Below are 23688 nucleotides of genomic sequence, written 5' to 3'. Positions count from 1 at the left end.
CCCTGCGCTTAGCTTTTCCCTGGGCTCCTTCCTTGTGCAGAGAAAAGCAGCCCCTTGCCCGCCCCATGGCCGGTGCTCCATGTGGGCTGTGAATGCCTGTAGCGCAGGGCGCCGGGCATGGGGCAGGGAGGGGCGGCTTTCTCTGCCCCGCCCAGCTCAGCACCAGCTTGTAACCCAGCCCCACTGCCAGGCCAGCAGTGGCGCAGGTTACAAGCTGGTGCTGAGCGCAGGGAAAGGCAGCCCCTCACCTGCCCCATGGCCAGTGCCCCGCACTGCAGCCACCTGCAGCCCACACAAAGACAGCCCCATGCGGGCTGTGAGCGCCTGCAGTGGGGAGTGCTGGCCATGGGGCAAGCGAGGGGCCACTTTTCCCCACACTCAGCACCAGCTTTTTCCCTGCTGGTGAGCAAGGGGTCGGGGCTAAGCTCTGCCTCCCACCTGTACCGCAGGCCTGGGGGGCACTGGGTGTGAGCAGGCGGAGAGCCAGTGGGAGTACAAGGCCCCCACCAGTGTCCCGGAGCCACTGCCAGTGGGGCCCAGGGCAGGGTGGCAGGAGCACAGGGTCCCGGCCAGCAGGGGCTCTATGGAGCAGAGCCAGCTCCCCTCTCCCTGCTGGTGCAGCCCAGCCTGGCTCCACAGACCCCTGCCGGCCTGCGCCCTGCTTTGGGCCCCACCAGGCCTGGGTTTGACCTTTGTGCTTAGCTCAGACTGCATGCTTAGCTTGCACTGTGGTTGAGACATGCACCCAATGAAACGGGCAGATGGAAAAATACTGTCCCTGACTTAAAAAGCATCAGGAAGTTGTCTAGCTAAATTAAATAAATATAACCTGGGCAAAAAAGGAACAGTCAGAACAAAACCTACCCCCACCTAACTATGAAAAGGTTATCTCAGCATAGAAAATTCCAGTTAAAGGTAAGCATACTTGGCAAAGAGAATATTATTAATATGCATTAGGAGGAAAGCTTAAACTCATTTTATGTATTAAGAAATGCAAGCTCTATGGTACATAAAGAGAGGTGAGAGAGTGTATCCTTCGGAACACTTCTGGAGGAAGCCTGAAGAGATCCTGTCACCAATCCAAGATCCTCAACTTCAGACATGGGAACAAGAAGCCCCAGACAAGACTTCACCATTTGATCAACCAGTGAAGTTGCGTTCGCAACAATACAGGGTGGTGAACATCTCCTTTGACTAACCACAAACCTAACATTTTAACTGCTAATGCTGCTTCAGTTCAAATTAGAGTAGTATCCATTAGGGTTCAATAAACTTCCCTTAGTTTAGGACAACTGTGTTCTAGTTTCCTTGACTGATATAAGGCCCATTATAGTGCCATAGGGATGCAATACTAGGGGCAGATGCTTTCCTCTTACTGGTTCAGCAATAAGGGGCAGCACCACTCTGTCTCTCAACATGCTCAATGTACCCTGGGCTTTGGACTTGCTGTGAAGGAGTTGCTGGCACTGTCCCAAAGCACAGATTTTATTACGTGCATGCGAGCATGGTGTTTGCTAGGCCTTTTGTTTTATTATGTGCATGCAAGCATGGTGTTTGCTAGGCCTTTTGTGTGAAGAAGAATTTAACCAGGAAGGGAGGGGAAATGGGAGGAGGAGCAGGAACAAAGGGACATTGTTGGGAGGGATAGCCCTGGGGCCACAGCTACCCTTATCTTTAGGGCAAAGAGAAACTATGGGCCTGGAACGCAACACTCTGATTTAACCTGTGTAGCCTGGCTGCAGTCACAAAGCTGCTAGAACATCCCCAGAACAGCTCTGAACAGCTCATCATGTACAGCAGGGGTTCCCAACCCCTGGGCCCAGTACCAGGCTGTGAAGGGTTGGCTACAGGAGGGTTGGCTGCCAGACCAGCAAGCTGCCGACCAGCAGTGCCAGCATACTGCGGGCAGGAAGCCAACCCTTGTTTTTACTCAGTATAAAAAAGGGCTGGCTGCCAGTCCATAGAATGCCAGTCACTTCCATTCCATGGTTTGCCGGTCCTCAGCATAAAAAGGTTGGGAACCCATGATGTAGAGGGATAAACACAAGCAATCATGCTACACAGTACAGGGCAAGGAGAAGCGCAGACCAGGTTCTGGGATTCCCAAGCAGCAAAATATGGGTGCAAAGGGCAGCAGGTCCAAACACTTTGCTTTGGTGAAGGTTCGGTGTCATAACTAAGTTGAAAATACCTGTAAAAAAACAGAGCAGAGTAAGGGCTCATTTGTACCACCCTTGAGAGCACCAAGACCCAACAGTGAAGCAGTAGCCACAGCACGGTCTCCGGCATACTTGCTGGCATGTGCTCAGCATTGCACCACAGCAGCTTCAACACCTTGTTTCCAGGATGTGGAGCATGTGGAGTGGGGAGCAAGTGAGTAGGGCATGCTTGTGTTTGTGTAACAGACACAGGGCGGATGAGTCATGAGGGGTCCTGCAGGCTTACTGTAAGATTAACCTCCCAGCTATACAGCAGCAAAGGAATGGATGCTTCTCAGTAGCCACTGGGGATACAAAAAACAAATCTAAGGGTGTGGACACATGGCAGGTTTGCTCATGAATAATTCAATTTGACTGTCAAGCTAGCCTCAAGGGATGAGCCTGTCCAACTATCTAACTCCAATTCTCACAAGGCCACCAGGTGTTGCTACAGGCCCAGGTGCTAGTTGTATCCCCTCACCAACAAACCACATCAACACTGGGCTGAACAACACAAATTATAGTGTCTGGGATTCATTCACCTCTTCCTGTACTGTCATCTGTATCATCACCTGCTTACAGTGCCCTTCTGTTGTCTATGCTGACTGGGACATTCTTTCTTACATGAAAGAATGAATGGACATGGATTCAACATAAACTCTAGAAACTCAAAAGCCTGTGGCACAACACTTTAACCTCCCTGGACATCCCATCACTGACCCCCAAGCAGTTGTCCTTAAACAAAAGAACTTTTAAAAACCAACTTGAATATGAAACTATGAAACTAAAATATGAAACTATGAAATCTCAGAACAAGAAATCATCCACAGACTAGACTGTACTAATCATGATTTCAAGAGGGACTGAATTCTTACCCATTACCTGGCCTATGCATTTACTCTAGTGTTCCTCCAGGTATTAACTGCCTTGCTCATTTCAACTTATCTAATCAACCCACTCATTACCTCTTAACAGATCTTCTCTCCCTGCCCCTTTCCCTCCTACATAAAATCTTTTCCTTCTGCCAGCAAGTGCATTCTTAGTATCTGAAGAAGTAGGTTATGGCTTACAAAAGCTCATGTTGAACCAATTAGTCTCTAAGGTGCCTCTGCCCTGCCTTCTGCCTAACTTTACTCTGGGTGAAAGTGAAGAGGACATATGATAGGCATGTGAGCCATAATGCTCCAAGATAAACTTAATCCTTGGAAAACAAGAAGTAACTAAACTTTGTGTCTGCTTCTCTAAGTCAGGGGTCAGAAACCCATGACCTGCATAGCCTTTGGCTCTGGAGCTGTGCCTTCAGCAGCAGGGGCTTTCCCCGTGTTGTGCTGCATTCGGGTACCTGCAGCTCTAGCAGAGGGGGAGCTCTGCCCATGCTGCTGCATCACAATCAGGCAACACAGGGTAAAGCAGAGGGCTTTTGCTTCATCCTGCTGTAGCTGAGCATTGGAGAAAAGTGCCTGTGGTGGCCAGGTATTTAGTACCCACCTTTTCCAACCTCAGCTGGGTCATTCTGGGGCCCCATGCAGGCAAACAAATGTTGCTGATCCCTGCCCTAAGCAATTCCATCTCCCACCTTACACAATGCAAATAAACTCCCAGCATTTAGTGGGCAAACACTGAAACACACTGCAGGAGGCCAACCTGCAAGAGGCTTTGTCCACTCCTTACTAAATAACATCTGGTAGAAGTTCCTCTGCAGTAACGGTGTTGTGTGTCCACACCCATATATTTGTTTGTGCCAGAGACTGATCCAAATCCTGCCAATTACCAAGTGTGGCTATGTACCCAAGCACATCCCCATCCTCTCCCTAACCCCATCAGTCCTGCCGTTCACAAGGCAAGCTGCTGCTTGTCCGGTCTTTGCATCCTAGGCCACTTCACTGCTACTGCCTCCCTTCACCTGCAGGACATCACTGCAAAGCAGGCACTGGTCTATTTGTGCCCACTGTACTGAGAGCAGTATGGTCTACTCCAAGCAAGGCACTGGATCCTGAGACTCTCCAATCTATAGCGTGTGCAGGAGCAGTTTGTGGGGTCAACCCACATGATGCTCATTCAGAACAAACTGCACATTTCCCACCCCCTCCATCCTGCCATCTCACTGCTAGTGGGTGTGTTACCCTGGGTGCCAGTTTCAGAAGAGCGGGGCCATCTGGCGAGGGTCATCAGGCAGGATGCTGATGGAGTCCTCAGCCCTGCCACACAACAGACACAACATCGTGTACTCCTGTGGGCAGAAAGAGATGGTAAATCACTGCTCTGATATACCTATGCTTCCCCAAAGTGCACAGCCTACATTTCCCACTAAAGGTGCAGCGGCCTATCAGTCCATATCATATCGGCACCAATAAAAGGAAAAATGACTTACAGGCAATCAGCTTTTTTTGGCCAATGGTGCTGATAATGTCACTGATAAATGGCCCATGCATGCACAGAGCCACAGTGTGCATTTGGCCAGGAATGCAGACTGGCAACATGGAAAGCAGACTCCAGCCAGTAAGTCTGTGGGGAGGAAGTAGCATTGGGGGGTAGGAGGAGGCACATCGAGGCCCGCACAATGAGGGAGGGAGTGGGGCAGAGGCACACACTGCCCAGCCGAGGCAGGATGCAGCACAAAGCCGTGGGCTGCGAGCGGAGGGTGGACTGCGGTGGCACTGGGAGGGGAGGGCTACGGGGCTGGCTATAGCCACCCCAAATTCTCTGTAGGCCTCCCTCCCAATGTCACCACCCACCCCACCCCTGCCCACCCCATGTACAGCCCTGGCCCAGTCCTCACACCCAGAAGAGGTTGGCCCAGACCCTGGCCCCAGCCTGCAGCAGGCAGCCTGACCCCACACACAAATCCAGGGCACATTCACCCCATTCCTCCCCTGGGGGTGCACATGGTAATGAGAGCCACACCCCCTCCACCCCTGGCTCTATCCCACACCCCACCCCAGCTGGCAACACCTGCCCCTGCGCCAACCCCATTCCCTCTCTCACTGTGGGAGGCCTTGATCTGCCCCTCTCATGCCTCTTCCCTCCCCCGTCCCTCCCCCCCAGACTTACTCGCCAGACACTGCTCTCTAAGCTGCCAGGCTGCATCTCAGCAATCAGATCAGTATCAGCCAATGTGGCTGGCTAATAATTGACCCTCAGTATCGGCCCCCAAAAAATCTTTATCGGTGCACCCCTACTTCCCATGTGCCCACCCAGGAGTCATCCTGGGCTCAAGGCTCCTCCTCTTTAATGCAAAGCAGCAAACCAGTATGTTGAGACCCATGGTCTCTCTGGGATGAAGAGGAAGACAGGCTTGGGCCAAGGGGTGTCCTCAGCCCTGCCTACATGTCCCAGGAGCTGTGTTGTCTTTGCAGAGCTGTTCCCATCCTGGAGTGTGTCCATTAGAAGGCAGCCTGCCCCTACCAGGTCCCTCATTCAGGCTGGCTTTAAAGAACAAAGGTGCTCACTGCTCCAGTACTTATGGGCAATGGTGCTACCTCCTTGTAATTCCTCTCATGTTCAGCAAAAAGCAACACCCTGCTGCAAGGGACTATCTTCCCAGTGCTAACCTCATTTCCACAGTGCATTACAGCCAGAGAAACCGGAGATGGAGCTGGCACCCAATCCTACTGCCACAGAGATGTCAGAGAAAGCCAAGAGAACAGTCAGGGCTTCAAGGCTTGAGTTTCTCCCAGGGGACCTGTACATAATGGCTCCCCATAGCACCTTGTTTTAAAGCATACTAAGTACTGAAGCAGTTGTGACCTCCCCAGGGAAACTCTTCAATGGCCATGTGCAGCTCCAGTCCCTTTCACCTGAATTATCCTTTCACTAATTCAGCAAGACAACCTACTCTGAAGGATAGCAGAAGTAAAATGAATCCATGACGGGGCACTCCATGAGTCACAGTAATCAGCACCAACTAATTCTGGGCAGGCAGGTTCCTGGCATGGTGGACCAAGTACCTTTGCTGAAGGTCCATAGCACAGCAGCTGGTTGATGAGGAAGTACCAAGGATGGCTTAGGGTATGCAAAGCCCTAGCACTGGAGCTGACAAGCTGGACAGACTCTGTCAGATAGTCACACTTAAAGAACTGGGCATCAGACAGACTGAGCTGGGCTTGGGCATGGTAACTGTAACATTTTAGTCAGTTTTCTCTGTAGCCAAGCACTGGTCCTGGGCCTGCAGTTGATCTATTTTCAGCAGCCACCCTCCTCAGGGTGGACAGGGTTGCTCTCCTCAGGTGGACAGGGCTTTCTCCTAATGAAGAGCAGGCACAGCCACTAAATGAGGGAAGGGGAAGCCTGGGGGAGCTTTCTTGCTGATCCCTGCTTGGAATCACTGTCTCATTCTTGCTGCCCCAAAAACGGTTTCAACAGGAACCAGCACTAGCTGCTGCCAGCATTGGTTCCTGTGTCCATGCAGCAATACACTGGAATGGAACAGTACTAATTAGATTCAACCTATGCTCAGTCCCTTCCAGAGCAGGCCAGGCCTCAGCCATTAAACACTCTGTTAGTGTTTAACACCCCAGAAGACTGGGCATCAGAACTTAATGTCAGATGTGGCTGTCCGTAGCCTCCTGTACATAGGCTGCTTGGAGCAAAGCAGCAAGGCACAGAGGTTGGTTGTGTCCTGCCATTTCTATCAGTTGCTGCCGTGAAGTATTGAGACATGCAGCCCAGGCAATGCTTGGCTTGTGCAGCCCACTGGCTCCCTCTGATGGTCACAGGGAGTGGAGATCACACAACATCAGATGATGTGGTGGTTAGGCAGGCACCCTACTGGAGCGCAGGGCTTGAAAGGAAGTTCTGAACCTCAGCTTGGCAGGGAAGCTGTTCAGAAACTGTGGTGCTAGTCCAGCTCTGAGATACCATGGCAGCTGGAAAAGGAGGAAACAGAGGCACGGGTCAGAAGACAGCATCTATCTCTGGCTTAAGGCTGGGGTGGATGCAGAGTAAGGTTTGGTGGTGCAGCCGCACCCCCCGCCCCTTGATTTCTGTTCCATTCAAAGTTTAAAACAAGCTGCCTACAGGATCAGCTTCATATCTATTCAGGTGGACTTAAGAGACTATTGATTTCAATTTAATTTTTGCTCTTTGCTTCAAAGGTGTTGACAACACGAGAACTGCTAATCAAGCTATCCTTTCTTCTACTGTTATACTGGTAATGTTTCTCAGCTTGTCTGATAAAGGTATGCCATTACTTAGGACCCTGTACTGGGTGGGTTTGTTCCTAGGGAATTCAAACACACAACAAAATCAGACACAGGGTGGGGAGGGGCAGGACTGAAGGCAGGTCCAGCTGTCCAGTGGCTGTGGTGCAGGTGATTAGAGACAGGAGGGAGTTGCAAAGAGGTAAGTTACTACAGTGACCTTTTCCTGGGTTATTCATTGCAGCAGATGATGGGAAGCTGAACCAGCAGCACAGTCAGGTCAGCATAAAGCCCAGCATGGGCAGACCCAGAGAGGTTGGTCTCCACTGGCAGGAGAAATGCAAGCAGCTGAAGCAAGTCCTCCCCCAACCCCAACTGTTTGTTTCAGTGTTTGGGGTCAGAACAGAATTTTACTCCATGGTCAAATTGGTATGGATTGTGAGGAGTTCTGCCCTCCTTTGTAGTGGGGGCATACCCCTCTACCTGAGATCTCTTGAGCTTATATTAACAACCTTTCATAAAAGCAGGAAATCGGCTGCCATGGTTCCCTTGCTTTACCTGTGGCAGGAAGGGTGTTTTATTTTGTGTTGTGTCAGGATTGATGGTAGTTGTACTAAAGGGTTAGATTATGGACTTGTTGAATAAGTCCATCAAAGAGCACATGTCAAGAGATGGCAGAGTAGATGGTTTGAATAAGGATGATCCTGCCTCAGGCAGGGCTAGGACAACGATGTTCCTTACAACCCTACTACTCCATGATTTTTATGATTTGTATGTTGAGGGTGAAAAACAGTGGAGAATAGCTACTGGCATGCTGTGGGGCAAAGGGGGGACACTGGAGGAGGGGGACAGTTACAGTCATGGCCCATGGCTGGGGGCCATGGGGGGATGTTTGGAAGGGGTTCTGAGGTGAAGAGGCTCCTGGAGGCCATCAGAGGCTAGAGAGGGGTTCACAGGCACCAAGGGGCTTTTGTGGGGATGGGGGCCTGTGGGGTAGAGCAGTGTGGGGTGAGGAGGAGCTAGGGTGTTATGGAGGTATGGGAGTGTGACACAAAACAGGGTTTGAATCTGAGGGGTATAATGAGGGCTATGGTACTGAACTAGAGTCTGAGGGGGGTTGGGAACAAGAGGAAGTGTGGGTGAGGGGGCCCCAGGGGGTGTAAGGGAAAGCAGTGAGGTTTGGATGCTCAGAAGAGCAGGGGAGGGCTCAGTGGGATATAAGGGGGATGGTGGGGTGTGATGGGGCTTGGGGCATGATGAAATGGAGTTAAGTATGGGGGATATGTGAGATAAAAGTGGAGCCAAGGGCATTTGAGATGGGAAAGGCAATGCATAAAGGATAATGAAAAGGAATGTGGACATCTGGAGGATCCAGTTGTTGGGGTTCAGGGAATACTTCTGTCTATAGCCAGGTTGGGGATTATATCAGATGTACTCCCCTAGCACATACGGAGGAACCAGGCCCAAAGTGCATATGCACAATCTCAACTTTCATGCTTCATGCAGCTTTGGGTGTCCTGAGCAGACAGCTGGAAATGATGCAAGGGATAAATCACCTTGTGCAAGGAATCCGGCCCCCAAGAAGAGAGGGAGGGTAGCTGTAATTATTCGCCTACTGCCTAGCCAGAGAAGCACACAGCACAAAGCAGACTCAGGCATGCTCAAGGTCAATGGCATGAGACACCCAGAGGAGAGCAGTCAAGGCCTGGGTTTCCTATGCTTCTGCAGTGTTAGGCCTGGGGTCTTCACAAGACTCAGGAAAGCATCTGCAGAGAAATCAATGAGTACATGTAAACAAGACAGTATACCTGGTAATCGTCCACCACACTGAATGTGTACTCATGCCTGGCTATCACATGATGACAGTTCTCACACATGTCTGAAAAGAAAACAAAAGATCACCAGTTTGCTGTGAGCCTTCCCATCCAGAATCTTGGTGGGGAAAAAGGTTTAATTTCTTCTGATTGGAAATGATGCTGATCCCAACTCTGAGACATACTATCATCCAATTCCTGGATACAAGCAAAGAGAGCCCTCCTGATCCAAAAGAGCCAAGATTGATAGCTTTAAAGTCATATGTCGATTGATCCCTATCCCCACAGTTAACTTCACCCTGATTTTCGCTTACTTTTTAAGGAGCAAATTAAAAGTTCCTATTCCTTACTACAACACACACATGGAGAAATGCTTGGTTTATGCCATTTCATTAAAACCTATTCAGTGCCTCCAACACTTGGCTGGCTTGCTGTTAAAGCAGTAGCCAAGGATGTGGGGGATCTGAGTTTTTTCCCTGCTCTGCCAGCCACTCCATGTGTGCACCTGGGCACATCACTTACTTTCTCTGAGCCTCCATCCTCCACTTGTAAAACAGAGATAATAGCACTTTCCTGCATCATATGGGGGCCATTCCATGAGTATAAAAACAATACAAGACTGTGAAGTGCCTGAACAGTGTGGTGATGGGGCTGTGTAATGCAAGGCTAAGTCTCTCCTGGGTCAACAGCAGGTCTTGTGGTGGAATTATCAGGGGAAGACACTGAGTCCAGAAGGGTAATGAAAACATAGCCCCTGTAATCATCCCCAGCTCATCAGCTGAGCCCATCTGGAAAAGCATGTTTACTTTCAGTGAGATTACCTCTTCTGCAATCACTCAAAAGAAACTAGGATCTCAGTTCTGCTTAGGCACAGGTGGTGATCCACCAAGTCACTAATTTAGTAGTTCAAAGACAGCCTAGGACATTTTGTGGCTACTTGTAGGCCTCTGAGTCAGCTGTCACCTCAGTTCCCAACCCACAAAAAACAACTAACATAAATGGACACTTTGGTTTCTGTGGGAAACTTGAATCGAAATGGGTGAGGGAGAAGACAGTTTCCAGATGGCCCCTCACAGTCAGAACTGACTTATATTTGCAATCTGTTTCACTGCGAAGTGTGACCAGCTACAGTGCTTGGGCCTTTACTCTGCAAGCAAGTAACCCCAGTGTCTTTACTGTTGCTCACAGATTTCCCCTGAAGTAGCCGAGACCAACCTGACTCTGGTTAGTGTCACAGATAGTATTCGGAACCAGTAGACTTACTCATGTATTTCACTGTGCAGTCACATAGTCAAAGTGAATGGTAACAAAGGCAGCAAAACACAGAAATGATTTATCCGGGAGGACAACAACCCAGGAACAGTGGGTGAGAGAGGCATATGAGAGACCAGCCCTGTCTCAACAGTCTGGAGTTTGGGAAGGTAAGGTGCAGGAGCAGTGAATCTTCCAGCAGTAGCATGGGGTCTCCTTCTCAGTCTCTATTCTGCTAACAGTTATGCACATGCTCACCTGTCTGTGGGATTTGGGCCTTGACTTCTGTACTAATATAACCATGAAGGTCAGAGGGGCTATTTTTTTTTTGGGGGCCAGTATAGTTATATTATTTCTAACCTTAATGTGGGTACAATTATATTGTGGTATCTCATTCTTCACCTGTCCAGAAACAAACTATACAAGATAAACACCTTGATAGCTGTGCTCATATAGCTCTTCATAGCTCCCTAGACTTTAAGGCCAGAAAGGACCTTTAACTCATCTACTCTGCCCCCCTCTGTAACACAGGCTGTACAACTTCACCCAGCTAAACTTCTGTTGAACCCAACAGATTGTGACTAGCTAAAGCAGATCCTCCAGAAAAGCACCCAGCCTGATTCCAAAGACATCAAGAGATAGAAAATGCATCACATCCCTACAGAGTTCAATCAAGTGATTAATCACTTTTGCTGTTAGACATTTGTTTCTAATTTGAATCTGCCAGGCTTTAATTCAAGCATATATAACAACAGTACTGGTGTAATTATAGCCACGTAGTTCATGTATGCAGAAAAAGCTTGAGATACCTGCCAGTTGGATTCTGACAAAAGACGAAGCCCTTGGGTAAGATTCTAAGATAGCAGCAAGGTAGGAATCCCTGTGGATGGGATCCTGAACTCCTCCTTAGTGCATGACCTTGGATCTCATTTGGGAGGCCTCATCTCTTCTAATATTATAAAACCTTATGTGTGTCTGTCTGTCTGTCCATAGCGCTTTATTTGCGCTCTGATTGGCTGACAAACACACAATCAGAGTGCAAACAAGCATTCCAGCAGGAGTGCCGCTTGTGATGGTGGGGACACGGGATGGAGGGGCGAGGCCAGCACAGCTGGCCTCAACACCCCCCACCCCTTCCTCCCTGGAGGCAAGGGCAACAGAGCAGATGGAACGGGGGGGCAAGGCCAGCAGGTGGCAAAGCTGGAGCAGGGGTGGGGGGTGGCAGCGAGGCCACGGGAGCTGGTCTCACCCCTGCCCTTATTCCTTGCAGGTGACAGTGGCAGCAGCAGAGGGGCGGGGAGCAGGGGCAGGATGCTGCAGGGGAGGCAAGGCCACTGGCTCTGGCCTTGGCCTGCCCCTCCCCCCTTCTGTCATCACCACCTGCAAGGTCCAACGTGGGGCGACGCGGGGGTGGGGGCAGGCACCACACAGGTTGAGGGAATAACAGACACGCCATGGCAGCAAGGGGGGGGGGGGGGGAGAGAAGAGTGGGCCCAGGCCCCACATGGGGGAGGAGGAGGACCAAGCCCGAGCCAGGGGAGAAGCCGCGGCAGGGGGAGCAGTGTGCCCAGGCCAACCTGGGAAAACAGGAGGAGTGGGCTTGGAGCCAATGGGGGGCAGGAAGAGACTCACTCCTCTCTTCCCCCAGCTGCTGCCATGTCAGACCGGGCCCACTGCTCCCCCCACTGCCATGGCGGGCCTGCTTCTCCCCTGGCTTGGGCTTGAGCCTCCTCTCCCACTCGGGCCTGGGCCCACTTGTCCCCAACCCCGCTCTTCTCCCCCACCCCACCGTAGGCTCCAAGCCCACTCTTCCTGTTCCCCCACTGGGTCAGCCTGGGCCCACTGCTCCCCCTGCCGTGGCAGCCAGGCTTCTCCCTACCCTCAGGCCCGGTCCTCCCCTGCATCGGGCCGGGCCCACTCCTCCCCTCCCCCTGCCATTGCAGCAGGGAGGGTGGGGAGTGGGCCCAGACCCCAAGCAGCAGGAGGTTAAGGGGGAGCAGGCCCAGGAGGGGGCCATGGGGCTCCAACCCTGCATGCCCTCCCCCCCTCCCCCCCCAGTCATTGCTTATGGGCAATTGGCTAGTCTTTCATATCACTGTCTGGCAAACAGGTAACTTTTCCAAGTCAAGTACTGAAATACTACCCCTGCTATCAGATATAATACTGTGCCTCACCCCCCCCACAGGGCAGCTTCCAACTGCCAACAGCCCCTGAGTGCTCATATACAGGAAATCTCCTTACGGTCATAGGTGATGATTTCTTCTCCATCCTCCTCCTCAGTTGCTCTGTTTGCAATCAGCACAAAGTCTCTCTTGTTGCACTCTGCACAAGCCACAAAGTTCAGCAGGAAAGACCCATTCTCCAGGCAGGTGTTACCCTAGAACATTGACAAGAGACAAAAATACAACCTTCACAATCTTTGTGGTGCTATTTACAATGCTTGCCTATCCCACAATTCAGTTCATCACCAAATTAAATTGAGTAGAACTGACAGTTCTGGCCGTACATCAAAAGAAGGGCTTCTCAAAACCCTGCACTGATTGGCAGTTGGACAGCATCCTCCAAGGTTGTTGTCACCTTCACGATAAAGGTTGAGCTGTTAGCCATAGGAAATTACAAGTCCAGACTTGCTACACTGCCAAGATCAAGATAGGGCATCACAAGATGACACCTAGCACCTTAGCAGCCCACACTTTCGTACAGAGGTGAGATCCCACGTTTCAAAACTCCACAAGGAAATAGGTGCAAACTCCAACTGACCAAGGAGGGTCCCAAGAATAATTACAAAATTGGGAGACAGCAGTAATTATATGTCTGCTGATTGATGCTATCAGTTTCCAAGTCACCCACAATGGCAAAAGACCAGTTGGAATGGTAAGGTAAGGACAAAGGGAACCACCCCCTGGTGCAGAAGGGGGTAGGTGACTGGTGCCCCAGGCGCAGCCTTGTCAGTTCTCAGCACTGGTGGATGAGAGGCGACCACAGATTGCTTGATAGATATACTAGATGAGGGTTTTCCAACTGGCAGCCTGCAAGCAGCATGTGGCCTGCAAGGGGTTAAGGTGAAGCTCCTGGGCTCCCACTCAGCTGCCACTCTCCCCCATCACTCCAGCTGCAACAGCAGTCAGAGTCCACCCCTCCTGCTTACACTTCCTGCCCCTGCTCCAGGAGGAAAGGTAGCATGGCATGACTCAGAGAGATGAAGGTGAGGGCCTCATTGGCACAGAGTGTAGCAGTGGGCTGGGGGAGGGTCATGTTGCAGCAGTGGGGGCACCCATGCAGGTGAATAGCTCAGGAAACCTGCAGCTCACCCCTGTCCAGCCTATGTGACATGTAGCCTGTGGGGTATGAGGCTCCCAGCTGCTTAGGTGTTAGACAGCTTCATGCCTGATGGCTTTCTCTTGCAGAGGGTCCCTGTTTAGGCATCTGTGACAGAGAGGCTTAACCTGCATGGGCAGTCTGAGGACACACAGGGCTGTACTACATCAACAGTGACTCTCAGGGAGAATGGGACTCAGCAGGCCCTACCCACCTGACTGCAAATTTGGAATAACCTACCCTGAAAAGTTGTTTCATACTAACCAAAGTACTTAGCACAAAGGTTTATATATCCCTTCTGAAACTTTAACAAAATGAGTCACAGGTAATACAATCTCATATTCCACATTAATTGATAGTCTCTGAACCCTGGGAAACTCTTTGCTCCACTGTGGCAGTAATTTCTTCCAGGCTGATTACACACAATAAAGGTGTTTTCTTTTATTACTATTTAATATACTCAGTACAAATATACAGGCAGCTACAGACAGAGAGAAAGAGAGAGGACTGGAAGGTGTTTGCTGGGCTGTTGAGACTGTTTACTTGCTATTGCTGGTAACTATATTATGTAATCCTATCTGCAACCTTATCAAGCTCCATCCTAATACTGTCTTTCAATGCTCTTCCAAGTTCCCTTTAATCATAAGAGAGGAGCTCCTCTATACCATTCATATTTTTAAATGTCTCTATTCAAGGAGATAAATTAACGAGGGGTTAAACCAGGGTGGGCAATTATTTCAACCAGAGGGTCACTTAACAGTTCTGATGAGCTGTCGAGGGCTGCACACGTAAAATCTTTCAGAAGATATCATTTTAACAAAATATAGATGAAAATAAATCATATACTAAAACCAAATATCTACTATATTTTAATTTTATTTCAAAAATAATTTTGTCCTGATTTTTTTGAATAGTGCATATAAAGGGGACTGCATAGCTCAAAATAAAGTCTTACTCTTGTATATTTTGTGGGAGGGGATGTGGGGGGGGTAGGGTGGGTGCGAGGAAGTGTGTGGGGTGGGTGTGCACATGTGTGGGAGGCTGCCAGTATGCTAAGTCCTGGAAGCTGGTCGGGGGTGAGTGGGGAGGGGAAGGGAGAGAGGCAGGAGCATGGGGCACATGCAGCAGAGCTAACTCAGACGGTGCAAGTGCAGGGGCACTCCAGGCCCCCACCCCATCTGGCCCACAGCTGCCCCCCTGGTACGCTGCATGAGGCCAAGCCCCATCCACTCTGACCTGGGGCAGCCTGTACTACATTCACAGCCATACCCACTGGCCCTAGGCCCAGTCCCTGCCAGTGTGCACAGCTTCCCCATGGGGCTGCTCCCGGTGCGGCCGCGGCTGCGCAGGTACTGCTCAGCTCTCCTGCCTCCAGAGGCTCCTTCTCCCCCTGCCCCTGCTGCACCACTCCGGGTGTGGGGGAAGCTGCAGCAGGGCAGTTCCTATCCCAATGCTAGGGGCTCCAACTCCCGGCCACTTTCCACCCACTTGGATGCCCACAGATAGCTGCTCATCACACTTGATGGCTAAGTAGGTGGAAGTGGCTGAGAGCTGAAGCGCTGCATGTTGGAGCAGGAGCCAGCACACAGAGCTTCCCCTCCTCCTGGAGTGGCACAGCAGGGGCAGAAGAAGAATGGGAGGGGAAGGGAACAGCAGTACAGAGGTGGCTGCAGCTGCACTTGGAACAGCCCTGCTAGAAAGCTGTGCATGCTGGCCAGGGCTGCCCTGGGCGAGGCTTGGCCCATAATTCGCAGGTGCCCACTCCTGAGTTAAACACTCAGTCTCATCTTCTTGGTCTCATGATGAAGCCTTCTCAAATCTCTAATTATTTTTATTTATTTATTTATTCAATGTTGCCCTTCCCAACAAAGGCTAAGGGTGGCTTATAGTAAGAGAAGAGAATAACTCATAAAACAGGAGAACAAGCAAGAGAAGAAAGCAAATTATGGAGCAACCAGAGGATCAAAATGAAACAGAACCCCGACAGAACAATATCCCAGTCTAGCTTGTTTACTAAGTGCCTGCCCAAGCACTTCTGAAGGATGTCCAGACTCAGGCGCTGGTGGGTGTCGAGAGGCTAGAGAATTGCAGAGCTAAAAAGCAATGCCTGAGAATAACCTCCCACATATTTTTGCCAAGCAGACTTGGCACATTGATAGTACTTGCAGCAGGTTGCTCTTGGCTGACTTCAGAGAAGATCACAGGGCTTAAGGGAGAAGACAGTTCTCTAAATACATAAGGCCCAGACCATTTAAAGCCTTATAAGTCAAAACCAACACCTTGAATTGCATCCAGAAAGCTACTGGGGGCCAGTGCAGACTCTGGAGAATGGGAGTTATGTACTCCTGGTGACCCACCCCTGTCAGAAGGCAGGGCATCCCATTCTGCACCTGTTGCAGTTTCTAGATCAGGGTGAGCAAATTATGGCCTGCAGAGTGATATTGCCCAGCCTGCAGCAGGTCCCTTAACACCATCAGCCCAGGGGCAAGGGCAGCCCACGTCATGGCCCATGAGGCTGGTCCCATCCTGTTCACGTGCTCCTGGCCAACCTCCATGGAGACCAGTCCCCGGTCCTGGATGCAGCATCCACACCAGGTCTCCCACCTGCTCCTGCTGCCACCACTGCCACTCCACTCTGTGCTGCTATGCCCTGTGCTGAGCTGACAGGGCTGGAGGCTGCTGCCACCACACAGGAATCCTGGGGGAACTGCAGGCTGACACAGGACAGGGGTTCCCAGCACCACCCACCTCCCAGCCCGGTCCTGGCCGCAGCTTCCAAGTAGATGGCAGAGAGAGTACAGCTGTTGTCCCAAGTGATGTGACCACTGGGTCTACACCTTTCCCTCCCCCACCTGTGGGCTGCATAACCCAGGCCAGGGGAAGGGAGAGGGAGGCTGTTTCCCCCACTTGGCAGTGACACGTGGCCATCCCCTGCCTCTCCTCCTCAGCAGGGCTTGCAGCCCTCCTCACCTCCTCATGGGTGCTGCAGCCTCCCAGCAAGACCCAGTGGCAACTTCTAGCTCTGCCCTGGTCCCATGTTGTCACTGTCCCACTGCCCCAGCCCCGGACCCCTGCCCAGCCACACACTGCATCTTGGGCTGGGGGCCAGCACCCCAGCCACGTGGGCAGGGAGCTGTGTCTAAGGCCACTACCATGGGGCAGTGACAGCACAGGACCGGAGCAGGGCAGAGCTGAAATCCACCCCCTGCACATCCCTGTCCGCAGAACCCACACTCAAAGGGGCTTAAGGGCAGTGAATCGTGGCTCTGACCTGGTCCTGGCTTCGCACTGTCACTGCCCTACAACCCTGCCCTGTGATCCCAGCCTTGCCTGCCCATCCTGCTCCTAAACACCTCTGCCTGGGGCCCCATCCCACATAGGGAGTTTCGGTTAGTTTTTGTGCAGTGGGCAGGAACAGGATGCTGACCTGCCCCATGACAGCTCCCCATCCCTGTTCTAGATTGTCTTCACAACCAACCAATGGCAAGCACATTACAGTAGTCTATAGCCTTGACGTTACAAAGACATGGATGATGGTAGCCAGATCAGAGTCTGAAAGAAAGGGATGCAGACCTTTCATTAGACAGAATTGGTCAAAGGCACTCCTAGCCACTACGGCTTCTATCTGAAGATCCAGGTGTAGCAGAGGATCCAGGAGCACCCCAACACTTCAAAACTGAGTGACAAAGAGATGCTAAACCTCATCAATGATAGATTTCCCAATCTTCCCACCCAAATCAAGCAGTCTAATCAGAGATGTGGGGTGGAAAATTTTCCAGTGCTTTATTTTTCCATGGGAAATTTTCTATTTCTAAAAATTCACTGTTTCATAAAATTCATTAGTAACAATGAATGGATGCCAATACAATACTAAGCAAGCTTGGTAGTTTCAAAGTTGTAATGAATGTTTTTCAAGTGATTATCCCTAGGAAATGTGTAAGACAGAACATCTATGTTTTATTGATTTGTAAACAGGAGGGTAAACACACTCACATAATAATCCAAACTAAAAATCAAGTTATGAATTCACTTAATTGGCTGTGCAGGTCAAATCAAAATCAAAGCTAAAATTCTTATTTCATATCAGGACCGCAAGTGAAAGCAAAACCAAAACTAAAATTGTGATTCATTTTTGTTTCACTTTCAGTTCAGCAAACACACAGAACATTATCTCATTTCTTTTCTTGAGCTGGGGAAGCTGGAAGTGTTTTTATAAGATCTGTTAGCTTTTTAGTGCTTTTGGTTTGAAGTAGTCATAATAATGCCTAATCAGAAAAAAATCTAGTGTGTGGCATCATTATAGTGAAGGTCAAGCAGAATCACTGACTGATGTCAGATGGATGAACTGATGTACAAGAAAATCTTTTATTGAACATTGTTAGCAACACCTGAACCAATATTCCTGAAAGCAACTGTTATCAAATCTTCTCATCCCACAGGTGAATACATAGCCAAATTACTGAGTGAAGAGACAGAAAGTGCAGGTCCCTCCAGGGTACAAGCCCTTGTAACTGATCATGCGAGTAACATGAAAGCTGCATAGCAAATATTAAAGGCAAAGTATCCTCATTTAATAGTATTTGGCTGTCTTGCTCAAGGGATGAATCTTCTGGCAAAGGGCATAGTAAGCGTGAATACAATGAAGACAATATTGGCAAACTACAAAGTGATTGTGAAGGTATTCAACAATCATCGTGTTGCTAATCAGGCTGTAAAGAAATTACAGAAAGAGAAGCAGGGGAAGGAAAGTGCACTTTTATTGCCATGAGAAACTAGATGGGGCTCAGCTACAAAGTGATTACATAGTTTGCTGTGCACAAAGAACTGTTTGCAGTGTGCTTCAATAGATGACGCAGTATCCCAGATTATTCCCATGAACATTCGGAAGCAGTCTCAACAATGATGCGTTCTAGGTTCGAGTTCAAGAAGCATTCAATTTGCTACTACCAGTTTCAGTGGCTATCGAGAAACTTGAGGGAGATGCACCAAGACGTTCAAATATTCCAGAGATATTCAGACAAATGAATGAAAATCTAACTGAGCTTTTGCCTTCTTCACCTCTATCCAAAAAAGGAGAAGTAAAACAAATGTTTATTAAGAGATCTAAGTTTTGCTCTCATCCAATTCGTCTGGCAGCAAACCTTTTGGATCCTCAACACAGAGGACAACATTTATCATAAGATGAAGTATCTACTGCTCTCAGTACAATTATGGAAGTAGCTAAGAATGTCCCCAACAACAAAATAGCTGTGATGGCAGACACTGCCAAGTACTGCACGAAAGAAAAAACTTTGGAGCAAAGATATCATTTGGTGGGCAGCAAAGAATATGTCTCCTCTCCCATGGTGGAAGGGATACTGTAACACCCGACTGTTGTCCAGGATTGCTCTAAGGATCCTAAGCATCCCACCAACAGCAGCTTCCTGTGAACAGAACGGGAAGGCTTTCAGCTCAATCAAGACAAAAAAAGAGGAATAAACTAGTAAATGAACGCATTGCTAAACTTGTTTCTATTTCTCAAAATCTCTTGCTTTACAATTAGTGAAGAAGATTCAGTGTGATGATAAGTTGCCCTTGCCCATAGACTCATTGGTAAAACCATCCTTTAGCAAAAGAGAATGTGGTTCAAGTAGTTCTGAATCAGATTTGCCTCAATCTGATTCTGAAATGGCACTAATAAATAGTGCAAGTGATTCTACAGATAGTGACAGTGAAACTAGAGGTGCCACAATGACCTCAGTGGAAGAGAGTTCAATTCTGTTGAAGTAGATGAGCGGACAACCACAGCATATCATGCACAGTTCTTTGGGTGTGCTAAAATTAGTGTGTCAACAGTTTTCAGTGCCTTCATTTTTTTTTCTTAAATTTACACAAAGAATATAGGGGGAGTATAAGCTATTGTGTATTGTCTTTACATTTTTACAAGTATTCTAATAAAATCATTGTTGTCAAATAAACATGCTAAATCAGATCACAGTCTATTTGGGGCACTGGAAAAAATTCCAATTCAAAATTTTCTGGAAAACCCACATCTTTGAATCTAACAACCACCATCACTTCTGTCTTGTCTGGATTCAATTTCAATTGGTTCACCCACATCCAGTGTACAACTGCAGCCAGGCACTAGAAAAGGACTGAGTTTGCAAGGCCTGGGTCCAATGGGTATCATCAGCATATGGATGATACCTCACTCCAAATATCTCTGTACTATCTCACACAGTGGCCTCATACACACGGAACAAGAAGTATAACAAAATGGACCCCCTAGAGACCTCATGGGAAGGATTCTGCAGGGCATGACATACATTTGACCATCACCACCCTGCTAGGGAAGAGCAGAACCCATTTAGAGTAATTCTGCAAGTTCCCAGTAGGTCATGTAAACCCTTTACCAGAACCCGATAACTCATGGCCAGCTGTATCAAAGGTACAATTTTCCCTGTCAATCTCAAAGCCAAGATCATTAACCAAGGCCATGAAGTCAGTCTCCACACTGTACTCAAGATGAAACCCAGACTCTTGAGTGTTCAGGAATCTCATGTCATCCAGATACATCCAGGGATGCCATTCAAAGACCTGCCCCAAAGAGTGGAGGTCAGAGACAGGGCAATAAGTGGCTGGACTGGAGAGTCAGTGTTAAGTGATAGCTTCTTGTGCAGGAACCAGACAAGTGAAGACTTGAGAACATCTAGTACCCTGCCATCCTGAAAGGAGGCACTGACAACCCTCACTAGTCTCTCCATGCTAGTTTTTACAAACCAAGATGGGCATAGGTCTAGTTCACAATTGGTCACCCTCATCCTCTAAAGCACATAGTGAGTGATAGCAACATGATTCATATCAACAGGACAAGACCAGTCTGCCTCAACCTCAGACTGATTCTGCAGCAAAAGTGATGGTCCCCAAGCTGTGCCAGATACTGACAATTCTGTCTGCAAAGTAGGCAGTCTGAAGACATGGCTTCCTGGCAAATAAGCTGTATTAATCACATCATTCACCACCCAGAACAATTCCAGGGATGACAGTTTGCAGATGCAATGGCAGTGGAGAAGAAAAGATTCTTTGCCTTTGCCACTGACCTGCCACAGCTCTTTAAAAAAAGACAGTAATCAGTCAGTTCTGGCATGAGCTGAGGGCCACCTATGCTCTAGCCATCTACCCTCCTGTTTAAGCTGCTTGTTTCCCAGTGTACAGGGGGCCTTGTCCCACTGCAACAGTAAGAATGAATGCTTGGGTTCTCCTGTAGCTATGACCAAGGTCAGAGAGTTATTCCACAGATCAGAACAGCCGGCTCTGGAAACCCACTAGCTCCTTGAGTCTCCGGGGGTGGGCTAGCCAAGTCCGCCATCCTGACAGGCGCAACAGAAGACAGAGATTTGAACTTCTAGGAAGTAACGGTCCAACCATGACAGATTTTTGATGACACCCCCCAGTAATTGAAGCTCCTGTATCTCAGCAGATGGAAAACATTAGGTTGAACATGAGCCTCATGGGTCAGCCCGGTTACTATGCTGGACAGCCCTGTGGTCATCATAGAGGCCATGAAGCCTAGTTCCAGCCCTGAAGAGTCAGCAGAGACACTTCAGTCCCCCAAGACAATACATCTAGGTGTCCTCAACAGGGAGTTCAACACCAGCCTGGCCAATATGATGGGGAACCTGCTGGGCAGCAGTGCGGCTGGCTCACCAGCAGGATCCCACCTCATCCACGGCCCCTCGCACCCCAGCCCCACAGAGAGGCTCACTCCGGCTGCTCAGCCACATCAAGGCGGACTGAGGGCTAAGGCCTGCCCCCACTCTGCATCCAAGACAGTCTTAGCCGCAAGCCCCCGAGCTGTACGGCGCCCTAGGCCCAACGCCCGGCCTCCAGGCCCAGGCAGGACCCAAGCGCCCGCCACGGCCCGTCCTTACCCGGGCCGGGTACTCCGTGCCCACGCAGCCCCCACACATGGCGCTGCTGCTGCTGCCGCCGCCGCCGCCTCCCCTCAGGCCGCCGCCCGCGCCCTTCCGCGAGGGGCGGGGCCTGGCCTGGCGGGGCGGGGCCTGAGGGGGCGGGGTTTGGTCTCGCAGGGCTCAGCCCCCCCTGGGGGAGCGCTGCTGGGGCTGGGCTGTCCCGTGTGACAGATGTGGCCGGGACGGGGGCACCCGGCGGCACAGGGGATGCGGCTCCAGCTGCCGCAGATACTGGGCTGGGGCCAGAGCCAGCGTGGGCTGCGACCTGGGCTGCGGCTGGAGCAAGAGCCAAAGCCACCGCGTGGGGCGGCAGTGGGGGGCCAGGCGAGTGCCCCAGGGAGCCCGGGGGCAGGGGCACATTTATATTGTTCCATGTCTAACCAGGGGGCGGGGGGGGTCATCTTAAATCGGTCACCTTGGATGCAGGTAAATGCAGGGCATTACGTTAATTACATTCTGCGCACACACAAATCCTTAATTTATTTTCTGAACTTATCGTGTTGGGAATTCGGGAACCTGGCACCTGAGTGGCACCTCCACCCTGCACGACCACAGGCTGCTTTGCTGCTCTCCTACGCTCCCTGTGGGGAAAGCATCAAGATTGGTATTAGAACAGTTTCAACAGTCAGGTAGCAATTTTTTTTTTTAATTTAAATGTTTGCAGCACTGAATTAACACATGTGTAGTTCCCAGTTATTGTTATTGTTGTGTAAGCCAGTGAAACAATATTATACTTACCTGTCAAATAACTATGTGTCATGTTTGATCAGAGTTATAACATTTCAGGCTATTTTAATACAGGTAAGCAAATTCCCCTTTTTTTTTAATATTGTGAAATAAGTGTCAGACTGCTGTGATACACAACGCATTAAAATGTATAGCAAATTTACTGTATTTTTAACTGCTAACTGGGAATAGTTTCTGCTTTTTGACATGGGGCCAAAGAAAAAGTCAGGTGTGCAAACAAAAAAGCTGGGAAAAAAGAGCAGAAGAAAATAAGAAACTTGTAAACAATTTAAAATACTGGATATCAGCAGAACAGCAGTTTAGGCCTAACAATGAGATGCCTAGCCAAGCAGAGGATAACAGTGATTGCTCAGATTTGGATGAGAGTTGAAAACATCAAAAAACTTTGTTTAAGTGAAAATGAAGTTGACCCTGAAGGGGCAATAGCAGAGAATGACAACCATTTAAACACATCATCCCAGGCAAAACAGCATGGATTCACCAAGGGCAAGTCATGCCTGACCAATCTGATTGCCTTCCATGATGAGGTGACTGGCTCTGTGGCCATACCCTGCCTGAGAGAAGTGCCAGCGGCACTTCTGGTTTTGCTGTCGGTACTTTCACTGGTGGTGGCCATCAGCCTCTGGGGGACCTCCTCCCCATCCCAGTTGGCAGTTGGCCACTGACTAGAGGGACCCTTGACTGGTCAGTGCTGGAACCAGGACCAGAAGGATCAAAAGGGCCAGAGTGCCCACCATGAGGGACGCCAAGAGCCAGGGGCCTGGCTCAGGCCTGCGTAGCCAGAGGTCCCAAAGAGGGGGCCACTGCTGAGAGGCAGAAGGGTTCAGGGAGCTTGACAGCCCAGAATGAAGGCAGAGTAGACTGCCTGAGAGGGGGGATCCAGGTTGGTGTCCGAACACCAGATTTTGGAACCCAGTGTGGGGCTGAGGTCACGTAGTAGATGCCATCTGCAAGACATGGGACATGGTATAGGGAAGGTTGGAGCTGTGTATATCACCCTAGGCATCAGGGCATTAAATGGGCAGCCTCCCACATTCTTACACTACTTATTTGTACAACAAGTCATGGCAGGAGAGACTGGGTAGACTGCCCCAGAGACAGGTGGGTGGGCCAATGTTGAGACATGGCCCTGAGCCAGCCCCTTCTCACATGAGTGGTGGCAGATGACATAACAAAGAGCAGTGGTCTCAAGTTGCAGCAAGGGAAGTTTAGGTTAGGTATTAGGAAGAACTTTCTCACTAGGAGAGTAGTAAAACATTGGAACAGGTTA

The 23688-nt window shown here is 49.8% G+C and overlaps 1 protein-coding gene across 1 annotated transcript; it reads right to left on the bottom strand.

Annotated features, from left to right (window-relative positions):
* Nucleotides 1-960: 960 nt before the first annotated feature.
* CHURC1 (churchill domain containing 1) lies at nucleotides 961-21783 on the bottom strand. Its single transcript, XM_090032071.1, has 5 exons — nucleotides 21630-21783; nucleotides 12643-12778; nucleotides 9145-9215; nucleotides 4322-4428; nucleotides 961-2191 (listed from the first exon to the last, which is right to left on the bottom strand). The coding sequence occupies exons 1-4, from the start codon at nucleotides 21666-21668 to the stop codon at nucleotides 4336-4338; spliced, it is 339 nt and encodes a 112-aa protein (XP_089888197.1). The 5' UTR covers nucleotides 21669-21783; the 3' UTR covers nucleotides 961-2191; nucleotides 4322-4335.
* Nucleotides 21784-23688: the final 1905 nt, after the last annotated feature.

This window comes from Crocodylus siamensis, chromosome 2 (genome assembly GCF_052110815.1).
Source record: "Crocodylus siamensis isolate JL-2025a chromosome 2, ASM5211081v1, whole genome shotgun sequence".
NCBI classification, from domain to species: Eukaryota; Metazoa; Chordata; order Crocodylia; family Crocodylidae; genus Crocodylus; species Crocodylus siamensis.
This window is presented reverse-complemented; position numbering and strand designations above follow the sequence as displayed.